The sequence below is a fragment of the Xyrauchen texanus genome, chromosome 39, assembly GCF_025860055.1.
Source record: "Xyrauchen texanus isolate HMW12.3.18 chromosome 39, RBS_HiC_50CHRs, whole genome shotgun sequence".
Taxonomy (NCBI): domain Eukaryota; kingdom Metazoa; phylum Chordata; class Actinopteri; order Cypriniformes; family Catostomidae; genus Xyrauchen; species Xyrauchen texanus.
The window spans coordinates 4,707,220-4,719,681 of record NC_068314.1 but is presented as its reverse complement, the minus strand read 5'-3'; the positions used below and the strand labels follow the sequence as shown (position 1 = coordinate 4,719,681).

Below are 12,462 nucleotides of genomic sequence, written 5' to 3'. Positions count from 1 at the left end.
TATATATATATTATTATTTTTTACATATTTCCTTTTCCTGCATTATCCTTATAGATTCTGTGTCTTATTTTCATTTTAAAAGCTTTGGACTGATATAGTTTACACGCACTATAGGCTTCGTCATCCAAATCCTTTTCTTTCTTTCTTTTTTCTAGCTATTTAAAAAAAAAAAAAAAAAAAAAAAAAACTTCTTACATGCAAACGAACAATTTTTGAAGAATTTCAAGGACAGTAGTTAGATCATTTTTTTTAAATACAAAGCAGATGCAGAGACATATTCTCTAAATAATCAAGGGAAGGGTTACCTATAAATTATCCACGCTCAAGTCGACCGGATATTAACTTTAAAGTTTCATGTTTTCATAATATTATCCATGTCATCACTTTTGAGTGTCAATAGAAAGAAATCTGAGAAGTTTCAACATCATATGATTGCATTTGCCTTTTCTAGTTGCCTGGCAGGATATCTTTAGGTTGTTAACAACGTATGACATATTTATAATGTGAATCAATTATCACTACAATACAACAATTATCAAAACCGATACATTATAGGATATAGAAGTACTATGTCATCACCATTTAATAATCGTTCTCCATCTTTCGACTTTTATAAGAAAAAACAATCTTAAATTAGGATAGGAATAGGGAGTGTTCCGTTTTGTAATAACCCGGTGAAAAACTGTGTTATTTTTTCAACCCAATCGATAGGTTGGCCCCTTTTGGTCAATGTATTGGATTATTTTCTCTCTTTTTGGTAGTTTTTGTGTAACCCAGCCGCTGGGTTAGTGGCTGGGTCATTATCACTGACAGTTGGAACTATAGGCCTACACCCCTCTGGCTGCGTCAGAACAGCCCAGCTGATGAGTTACCTGACGAGTGCTTTTTGGATCGTCTTCAGGAGTGAATGGTTCCCAGCGTGGACAAATTGGATGATTTATTCGGTGAAATAAGATTTGTGTCAGTGTTTTTATCTATAATATCATTACTGTACACCAGCAAATGCAAAGATGCCGTTCCATAATCAGAACTGGACAGCTCATATGACATCAGCTGTTATTAGATGTCATGCTGGTGTCGTGAGCTTTGGCTTTGCCAGACTGTAATGCCCACTGGACGCTGAACAGGTTTATTTACTTTTTCTGATTTTTTTTCTTTTCTTTTTAATAAAGCAAACGTCTCCTTTCGGCGACATTTGCCGTTTTGAATACAAAATACATCACCTACATGATTAATTTAGTTCATATCATGTATCACCCTGTCTACACCGGACGCGAGCCGTGCGTCGCTGATGCAAAGGCCGTTTCACAACACTCGCGTCACGGGCTTCAGGGCTTCAACACACCGCTCTACACAAGCGAGATGCGGAGCTTTGTCCAACACATGAAAAGCGTTGGTGTGCACGGCACACATTGAAAACGTATTTGAGTATTTTAGAGTAAAAAAACGTCAGGGACAAAAATAAGGTAGGACTAATGAATAAATCAATTATGAGCCATCGAATATCAGAATCAAAGTCTGAGTTTGTCTTTGTGCTTTAAAAACATCACCAGTATGGCAAACACTTCACAAACTGGTGCAAACTTCGACCTGTTATTGCACAGAAACTTTACTAGTATTCTGATGAATGTTAGATTGCTGATATTATGGGTTGATATATTTCTTCTTCCTTGTTGCTTTTCTTTCTTATTGTCTTTTTGTAGGTTGGAACAAATTTGGTGGAGTACCTCCAGCAGGCTGAGATGTCAAGGCCTTATTCCCCTAAATCCTACACTTGGCAAAACAGGCCTGCACATAGAAAATATGAATTCTTATTTTAATGTAATTAATTTTATGGATTTTATTAATTCCTTACATAAATAGTATTCAAGTAATAGACATGTAAAGGGACCGTTCACCCAAAAATGGAAATACTCATTATTTACTCACCCTCAAACCATCCAGAAGTGAATGACTTTCTTTCTTCTGCAGAACAGAAATAAAGATTTTTAGTAGAATATCTCAGCACTATTGGTTCAGTGCAACTGAATGGTGATCAAAGCAGTACATCAATGCAGAACAAAAGTTATCCATATGGTTCCAGTGGTTAAATGACTGTGAGAGTGAGAAAAAGTGAGAAACACATCATTATTTAAGCCCACCCCCCCACCACCCCCCTTATAAATCTTCACTTTCACATCAAAAAGTCACACGTGGTACCTATTTAGTTTTTCTTTCAGATGTGAAAGTGGAGATTTAGAGTAAGAAAGGACTTACATTTTGATTCTCACTCACATCTATCATATCACTTCTGAAGACATGGATTAATCCACTAAAGTCTTATGAATTACTTTCATGCTTCCCTTATTTACTTTTTAGAGCTTCAATGTTCTTGCCGCAATTCACTTAATTGACCAACAGAGCTGAGATTTTCTGAACAAAAACTATTTTGGAAGCAGAAGAAAGGCATACACATCAGGGATGAAGGAGAGTAAATTATCAAATATAATGTGTGTTTAAAATGTTTAATGCCTAATGTATTGAACATCAATTATAAAAGATACTTTATTGTTCTACGTGCTGTTTATTAAAACATTTGTTTTGCGGCTGGGCTAAAAACAACCCAATTTAGGTCATTTTTAACCCAGCATTTTTTTAGAGTGAAGTTACCTTCCTCTTATCATATCTGGGTTTATGTTAACTGATAATCATGGATATGCTGCACCATTTCAATAGTGCGCATCTCTGCGTCTCTTACTCGAATTCAGCTCACCAAACCGGGCCAGTGAGGGTCAGAGCTCAGCTGTCGGGCACCAGGTCTTTTCCTACCGGCGCATCTGCATGTGAAATCGCCATTTCACCCCGCCACACTCCCTAATTGTTGTAAAAATTATTTGTGAAATTGCTTTCCACCAGGAGTGTTCGCCACGGCAATTTCCACACAATCTCTGTGCGCGGTGGTCCCACAGAGCTGAACACACGCACCACAGCCATCCAACCTAAACAATCTGGAGTACTTTTACTCCAGTGCTGTAATAACCCAAGGATCTTACAGAAAAAATGGTGAAACGACTCGTAAAAAATAAAAGGTTTAACCATAAACAAAAAGAGGTTAACTGGTGCCACTGGAGAACATTTTAAGTTATACAAATAAGTTGTTTGTATTATTAGAAAGCCATTTAAAGAACTCAGAAACTTATGTAACATCAAGAGCATCCTCTAAAAGTGAAGGGGAAAAAACGTTTTTTTTTTTTGTTTGTTTTTTTTTGTTTTGTGGAACAGAAAACCTTTTCTCAACCTAATTGCAAGGAGCCCATAAAAATTACTGTTATTACTATACAATTACTGTTATTAATATAAAGTAACTACTATTACTATTCTATCATTTAGGTGCATGATGCTGATTGAAAAGTAATTAGCCTATTATCATAATCATAATTTCAGTTTTGTAGCCTACATCATCCTATGGTGCGTGCGTTCAAAGTTTATTTATTTATTTAAAAAAATGTAAACACTCGTTATAAATGTACTTTACATAACAATTGGATTTTTTATATATATATATATATATATATATATATATATATATATATATATATATATATATATATATATATATATATATATATATTATTTATTTATTTATTTATTTATTTATTTATTTATTTATTATTATTATTATTATTTTATTATCCTACTCCTAATCAAAGACATGCTAATTTAATTTTAAACTTTAAATTTCTAATTCGTCATCTGGGTTAAAAATCGAACCACTTTCTCTTATCTAATGATGATGATTATAATCAAAAGCACACATCATGAATCGATTGATAAGAATAGTAAATTATGGGATCGAGGCCAAGGTCAAGTTGAAACACGATGGATTTATGGATTTATTGCACGACATGAGTATGGTAACACGAGGTTTGCCATGCTAAATCTACAGCTTTAACGAGTGTCGCATATTTATTTATTTTGTATTTCAGTACAAGATAGTAATAATAAATATTTATTATAAATAGGATATAAATAATAATAATAATGATAAAGATTCCAAATGTTTTATGCTGGCTTTGTTTTCTGTTTATGAGAGAGAGAGAGCGAGAGAGAGAGAGAGAGAGAGAGAGAGAGAGAGAGAGAGATAAAGCCAGTTGGTTGTAGTCCAGAGTGTGTGTGAGAGAGAGAGAGAGAGAGAGAGAGAGAGTCCAAAGCACTGTTTGTCTGACGTTTTAGTTCAAATGAGAGATGAATGAAAACGGCTTGTAACGTTTCCTGTGTTGACTTAGAGAGAAAGTGGGAGGGCGGTGTGTGTTTTCTGCAAGGTTCCTCCCGATTGGATGCCAGGTCTTGGGCTTTACCCTTTCTCTTCATAATGAACAAAAGAGTGCAGGAGAGCCTATCGCCACGCTCGATTCCTCCTCCCACATGTGCGCCAAAGTTGTCCACTTAAACTACTCCCAGGCAGCAAGCAGAAGCTGTAATCAAAACTAACAGAACCTCTCACTGATTCAAAGCAATCAACCTCATTTACTTCCAACCCTTCACGCTTTAGATTGCTCATCTTGTTCTTGTTTTTGACAAAGTGCTGGGCAGCAACTGCAAGAACCAATCTGACTTTTTCTTCTATTCACTGGACACTGGCCACTGGCGTGTGTTTGGATTTCTTTTTTCTTTTTCTTTTTTTCATATGAATTTTTAAAAGATTGGACCTTTTATAGTTCCCACGGTGCAAGCTCTGGACCTTTCTGTGTGCTTTATTTCTTTAATTTATTATTGAAAGTTTGCATTGATTGAAAGTAGCTGGAATGGCTACTTTTCCAGGAACAGTTCCTCGAATGATGCGACCAGCACCAGGCCAGAACTACCCTCGAACCGGATTCCCATTAGAAGGTATGAAAACTTGTGCACTTTTCTCAAAAAGTCATTTTTATCAGTCGTTCCAAAATGACGAATGCCGGTTTTGAATACTTTTGAGGAAGGTATAGCCTGAGAGTATGTCAAAGTCCATTTTGCGCATCAGTGATGGTTAAATCAGAACGAAAGGATTAAATTGAATTGCCAACTTTATATTTAGCTGAATGACCAATATTGACTAAAATATTGCAAATAATTTGAGAAGGTCCACTTGTGAAAATAATGGTTTGACAATTGGCAGTTTCCCATTATATTGCATGCGCAAAATGTTCAATTACGAAACTCTTTCCCATATCAAGCGAATTCGTGCTAAAGAGCTTTTGGACGAAAGCGCTCCAGCCCACGAATCCTGCAATGTGTGGGATTTTCTGAAGTATCTCGTAGCAGTGAAGGGACATAAAACATACAGCTAAGTGCTGGTTCAAAGCATCACACCAATATTTGTGTTGCATGACTGGGAATAATCGAGATTTAAAGTGGGACATCTTTAGTGCCTCTTGAATGGCAATTAGTGTCCTCAAGTGTCATATCCTCCCGAAACACATAAACTGATGCGGAATTATTTGTTTCAAAAAAGCAAATGTGTGCGGATACGAATTCGATTAATTCTCGAGGCTCTGCTTAATCTTTATTTTCATATTCAACTAAACACGAGACCCTCATGAATAGATACTAAATCTGTCTAGCCTATATAAATATCACGTGACAAACGATATGATCTGATATGATAAGTACAATATGAGATGGTTAATCAGAATGACAGCATGTTTATGTATTGCGATAAATCCTGTACAAAACCTGAAGGAATTACCCACAAAATGTACCCCTGAAAACTCTGCGATAAAGTGACATACAATGATCCACAAGTGCAATTTAATTTAGCTGCTATTCTTTTTGCCAACACTTTAAATCTGACTATCTTTGCTAAACATTAATATATATTCATATTTGTTTTGCAGTTACAGGATTTTAAATATGGACACATTAGGTGCCATTTATATGTAAAGTCTTACTGGTACTGTATATAGGCCTATAGACTCATTTTCCAACTCTCCCATTTTTGGGCTCGAATATGTTCTTATTTTCAGTCTCAACGCCTCTGGGGCAAGGTCGAGTGAACCAGCTTGGTGGAGTTTTCATCAATGGCAGGCCACTACCAAATCATATTCGACACAAAATAGTGGAGATGGCCCATCACGGAATCCGACCATGTGTGATCTCAAGGCAGCTGCGGGTTTCACACGGCTGTGTGTCCAAAATCCTCTGTCGGTACCAGGAGACCGGTTCCATTCGCCCTGGAGCTATAGGTGGAAGTAAACCCAGGGTAAGTGAATGATTTCAGGTGCGCACTGCATGTCCTAAAGTCCGGATTGACTATTACAATGTAAATGGAGCGTTTAAAAACTATTTTAAGAAGTGTGTACGTTTTTCCAATTTTGATCTATTAAAAAGAATGCTTCTTATATTTATGCCGTTGTTTGTTTATTTATTTTACTAGTTTTTTCACCTTCCCAATTTTGTTTCAACACTAAAGCAAGTTGCAACACCCGACGTCGAAAAGAGGATTGAGGAATACAAACGCGAGAATCCAGGGATGTTCAGCTGGGAAATCCGGGACAAGCTGCTGAAGGACGGGGTGTGTGACAGAGGCACGGTTCCTTCAGGTGAGGCCTCTTCCGGTAAGCACAATTTCCTTATTATTGAGTTATGGAGGACATTACTTGTTTTATAGCAGTCATGTGTAACGAGAGTCAATTAAATCCAACAGATCTCGGATTAAATCTGCACTTCTCTCGCAGCTTTCTAAATGTTAAATTCGCAATAGCACATTGGTTATTGATTATTAATGTTGTTTCTATTATTTATTATTTTGGGTGTTAAAGTGATTTGTATCTCTCTTTATAGTAAGTTCCATTAGCCGGGTTTTGAGAGCTCGTTTTGGCAAGAAAGATGACGATGACGACTGTGATAAAAAGGATGAAGATGGAGAAAAGAAAACCAAGCACAGCATCGATGGGATTCTCGGGGATAAAGGTCAGAGGCCTTTTAAATTTCTCATTGTGTGCCAACATGCGAGGAAACGCGGGGCGTAAAGGTTTTAGATTGTATAGTGTAACTCAGTTGTACTGACAGATACGTTCGTGATAGGCTGGTGCCATAATTGGTGTTGTTGTTACAATTGATATTTCATTAGTTATTTGAAAGAGACAGATGCTGCCGTGCAGTCCTTCATTCTCGCCAGAGGGAATCTGTGCGCCCCCATGGAAAAATGGCACAAATAGCTCTCATTATTCATGCTGCTAGCTACCCAGTATTTACTCAATTATTTATGTGAGCCCTGACGTCAGGTATTTAGCCTGGTAAATTAATTTGTGTTGCCCATTCCATTCCCCGCTCGTTTTAACGACCCCCTAAACGACAACTGACAGTTTGACCCGTTTGAGAATCAATGTCAGTTCAAGCAACTACATTATATGAGACATCTGGACCCCGTGGAGGTGACATGTTTTGCCAACATTTCGCATTAATGCAATTTTATTAGTATTATATTATTATTATTATTATTATTATTATTATTATTATTATTATTATTATTATTATTATTATTATTATTATTATTATTATTATTATTGTATTATTATTATATTATATTATATTACATTATAATTATTATTATATTATATTATATTATTATTATTATTATTATTATTATTATTATTATAATATTATATTATTATTGGGTATCAATTAATATTGTGAATTGAACATAATAAGTTGAATTACACAACTAAACAACATTAAAATATAGAATTCACAACCTATCTTTCAACATATTTAATATGATTTATATTTAGATTAATTGTATTAAACAAAATAAACATTAATAAACTATTATAGTTAAATATTATAAATGTTATTTTTGTTTTCCTTCAGTGTGCGCTGAATTTTCTTTTATTTTAGTTTCTGGTCACCATTTCGGTTTTAATAGTTTTTTTTTTTTTTTTTTTTTGCCTCTTTTTAACCTTGGTTATGAAAGATCTCATTTTAAGCCTTTGTAACCTTTAGACTAAAATACAAAAGAGCAAAAGCTCCGGAGCAGGGCAGCGAAAAGAGTAACTGGACCGGTGACCCCCCATTCAAAGATCTCAGAAAAGAGGGGGGAAACTTTGTGCAAAGGCTAAAGAAAAAAGAAAGGCCGATAAATTATTCAGTGCTCCCTGCTGGAAGATGGTTTTGTAATATAAGCAAGCGTTTACAATAGTACGCTAAACATTTCATGGTGCAAAACGGCATCTTTTGTGCGGGTTTACTTGCGCGGAACTGCGCTGTTGGTTTGCGAGAAAACATGTGCAAAACATATGAACTTCTGAGTGCGACGGATTGAGTTATTATATCGTTTTATAAAGAGGTTTACATTTTTTAAATAAATCCTATAGTATTTATATTGATTCTGTTTACTCCAAACCTTATGACCAAAATATTGCCAATAAATGTAAAGATTTACGCTCACATTACTTATTTTAAATGCATTAATAAACATGCCAAAACTTTAATTCTTTGTCAAATAATTGCACTGAGAAAAAATGCAGCATATTGCTACCCAATGGTTGTTTCACGACGGATATTAACAGATACACACGTGTGTGGTTGTTTATTTGATGGGAATGTTGTGAATGCGTCATAACTGTGTTAATTATTCCATAACCCTGTCATTAGTCTCTCATCTTCGGCGCAACACTAAATTCACTGTTAAATTCTTTGAAGGGATTCTTTAAGTTTACCATCCGGATAACATTTAATAATGTTAAGACTTATTAGAGTTGGTGTGTGCTGAATGGGCGTCTGTGTTGCTGAGACGTGTAATAGCTCGCAGGCATCGGAAAGAAACACATTTATCCGCAACTAGCGCTCTCTCGCCGGGCTTTCAAGCGCAAACGTAATGTAGTAGAGGGGTTTTAAGCCGCGATTAAACTGAGCCCCCTTTATTTATTTATTTTCACTTTCATCTCTAAACGGCTCACAGTGACTCACCCGGGGCGTAAATTCGTGAGATTTTGGAATTTATTTTATATAGCTTATTAATTTATTTTGCGTGTGTTTAGTACGTTATATTATGACCTCAATAAGTTACTTTGATCATTTCAAATGCAGATTCGTGTTTTTCCTTGACATACATAGACATATACAGGGTTTTCCCTATGAATAATAGTAATACAAATACTTAAAAGTTGTCTATTATTGCCAACACACTGCTTAGATCTCCAAGTGCCCAAACGTAATAGCCTTCCACGATTGGTTTAGTGGCCATTACAATAATGATAATCTTGTGCACCTGCCATTCTCGTTACGGAAATAAAAAATATGATGAGCGACAGCAGAGTTAGCACAAACCTGCCAAACGTAATTAGTCTTTAATGGGTTAAAGCCCCGCGCCTGACAGCTCACCTGGTGCTCTTGTTGTCTGCTGGAGCATCAGTTACGTGTCCACGCGTCCATTTGTGAGAGTGGCAGTGGACACTTCAGCAAATCTGTGGATTTACCTGAGGTTTCCAGACTAATCAAACAGAGTTCAGTCAGGATTTTAGGAGTGTTGTTGTGGGATAAAAGTGATTAAAAGATGTGTGTGTGTGTGTGTTTCGCAATGTGATGCTGGGATCCATAGTCATCTGTTCAGGAACTGAAACAACAACAAAGTAAACGACTTTCTTTCTTTCTTTCTTTTTACATGAGGTATTTATCATATATATATAACTTAAAAAGAATAAGAATATTCTGGATCTGACTCGTTGTTTAAAAGGTTTTGAGTGCGCGTTTTTTCCCATCACCTTAGACGCGTATTTTCTCCCTTGGTCCACATTTATATGAAAATAAAGCAGATGCTTTCGAGTCTAAAGCCGCAGTGAAAGAGAAGCGCAGGGAGACATTTTTAAACAAATCCGTCTGAAATAGAATACGAGGGACAAAGGGACACAGAAGGAGAGAAGAAGATTAAGTGAAAGTAAGGGGAAGTTATTTAGCTATTAATATTTTTCTCTCCTCGGGCGTCGAGAGTCACTTCCATCTGCACTTTCTTGCAGCTATTTTGTCTGGGCTGAAATTGTTGGAGACCCAAATGTTGGGCAGAGATAACATAACCATCAGAGTGTGGACCATCACTGCATTAAACACGGATTAACCTCTTCTCTCCCTTCACCCTGTCTCAACACAGCGCTAGAATGTGACTGGAGAGGGATTTTCTTTAGTGTATAGAATCATGAATGCACCATTAACAACAACAATAATAATAACATTATATAATTGACCATATTTATGAATTATATGAAACAGAATATAATACAATATCAAATTGTAGCCCATGGTTATTCATAGAGTAGGCCTGCATTATTGCATAGTAAAGATTAGAATAGCATAGTAGAAATAATAGCAACTATAATGAACATACCCCGGCCAGTGGTTAATTCTTCCTGTACTCTGGTTTTAGCATTTTTTGTTGAAAGGGATAATAAGTTGAACAGATATAAGCTCATAATAACATTACACTGCAGCTGCTGATTATGGACGCTTGCGTCCATTTCACCATTACAGTCCTCATTATATTTAAACTCCCGATAAAGGCACTTGTAATTCCTGGAACCAATCAAATATACCGAACCAGATGCAATTGGCCATGATATGGATTCAAGCATTTGTGATGGTGAAAACGTTTTTTTAAATTTGTTTTATTCAAAGCCAGAACAAATACTAAATTAATTGTTTTCGGAAAAAGTGTTAATTGTTTAGCACATTAATTTATTAATTAATTAATTTATTCGGAAAATGTAAATTAATATTTATTTATTTTTTGCATTTTAAATTGTTTTGCACGTTTCCGAATATTTATTTATTTAATCAGAATATGTAAATAAACATTTATTTATCGTTGGTCACAGCAACGTTTAAGAATATGCATTTATTTATTCAGAAAATGTGCATAAATATTTATTTATTTTGGTAACAGCGAAAAAAATAAACTGTTAATTGTTTAGCATGTTTCCGATTTATTTATTTATATTGTCATGGCTAAAAAAAAAAAAGTTTCTAGTTGAAATTCATTGACTTGAACCTTTGGCAGCTTGATTGGATAATATTTTGGACGGGTCAGTGTTTACAAACCCTTTCAACAACTGACATGACCGTAGGCTATAACTCCATTGCACGACCATAAATAAGATAGGTGAAGAAGTGCAGTATTCAACACTTTGTAATTCTTATTGGCTATTATTAAATGCAAACCTTACAATTATGGTCCATTGGTTTTATTGACTCCGCTCTAATTGTCGTAAATCTTAATTTGTCCCCATACTAGGATTATAGGCTAATACGCAAATCATTTTAAATCCACGGATGACCTGTGAACTAGAGGCAGTGCCTACATTTGAGGTGTGTTTCAGAGATGTTTAAAAATAAGCAATGAAATGAAGATTATAGGAATGAGGGCTCAGGCTGTTAGGGAAATTGAGAAGCTTATGATCTTTTGATCTGTGGATGCCTTTTACTTATCAAAAACACTTGAGACGACTGCAGTACAAAGCGACTTCCTCATATTACTCCTCGGCAAGGCCTGCTTGAGTGTTCATTAAATGCGTTTTGCCATCTGAGACACAGTGTAAATCTCTGCGCAGATGTTATGGAGAATCCACTCTCTTATATCTGAGACATTTTGTAATGGTGCAGTCTTCAGTGGCTATTAACGGCCAATTCTAGAGAGCACATGAGCAAGACACGAATGGAGACTTTTTACGCACATAACAGCTATTTCATTATCTGTTTCTTCTAATATCCAGAGAGGATTTCATTTTTAAACTTTACAAGGGCTTTGAAACCCAAATGTGAAGATACATGAATATCACATAGGACCAACTATCTGAGGAATACAGGCTACAGCTCCGTCAGAAATTAAGAGACCACTGCAAAATGATCAGTTTCTCTGGATTTAGGTATGTGTTTGAGTCAAATTAACATATTCGTTTTATTCTATAAAGTACTGACAACATTTCTCCCAAATTCCCAATATTTACCGAAAATGACAACTGGTCAAAATAACAAAAAATATTAATTTTTTTCAGTCCTCGAATAATGCAAAGAAAACAAGTTCATATTCATGTTGAAACAACACAATACTAATTTTTAACTTGGGAAGAGTTCAGAAATCAATATTTGGTGGAACAACCCTGATTTTTAATCACAGCTGTCATGCATCTTGGCATGATCGCTACCTGTCTTTCACGTTGCTGTTTGGTGACTTTATGCCACTCCTGGTGCAAAAATTCAAGCAGCTCAGCTTTGTTTGATGGCTTGTGGCCATGCATCTTCCTCTTGATCATATTCCAGAGGTGTTCAATGGGGTTCAGGTCTGGAGATTGGGCTGGCCATGACAGGGTCTTGAACCAGTGGTCCTCCATCCACACATTGATTGGGCTGGCTGTGTGGCATGGAGCATTGCCCTGCTGGAAAAAACAATCTTCAGAGTTGGGGAACATTATCAGAGCAGAAGGAAGCAAGTTTACTTCCAGGATAACCTTTTACGTG

The 12,462-nt window shown here is 35.9% G+C and overlaps 1 protein-coding gene across 2 annotated transcripts in view; it reads left to right on the top strand.

Moving 5' to 3' along the window:
- The first annotated feature begins 4,488 nt into the window (after nt 1-4,488).
- The window catches only part of LOC127632517 (paired box protein Pax-7), a 69,981-nt gene continuing 62,007 nt past the window's right edge, over nt 4,489-12,462 (top strand). Inside the window, exons 1-4 of one of the 2 annotated variants that reach the window (XM_052111136.1) lie at nt 4,489-4,869; nt 5,982-6,217; nt 6,428-6,557; nt 6,799-6,927. In XM_052111136.1, coding sequence (XP_051967096.1) covers nt 4,785-4,869; nt 5,982-6,217; nt 6,428-6,557; nt 6,799-6,927 — 580 coding nt within the window. In that variant the 5' untranslated portion in view covers nt 4,489-4,784. Of the gene's footprint in view, nt 4,870-5,981; nt 6,218-6,427; nt 6,573-6,798; nt 6,928-12,462 lie in introns of both variants that reach the window. The other variant, XM_052111135.1, reaches the window with a different exon arrangement.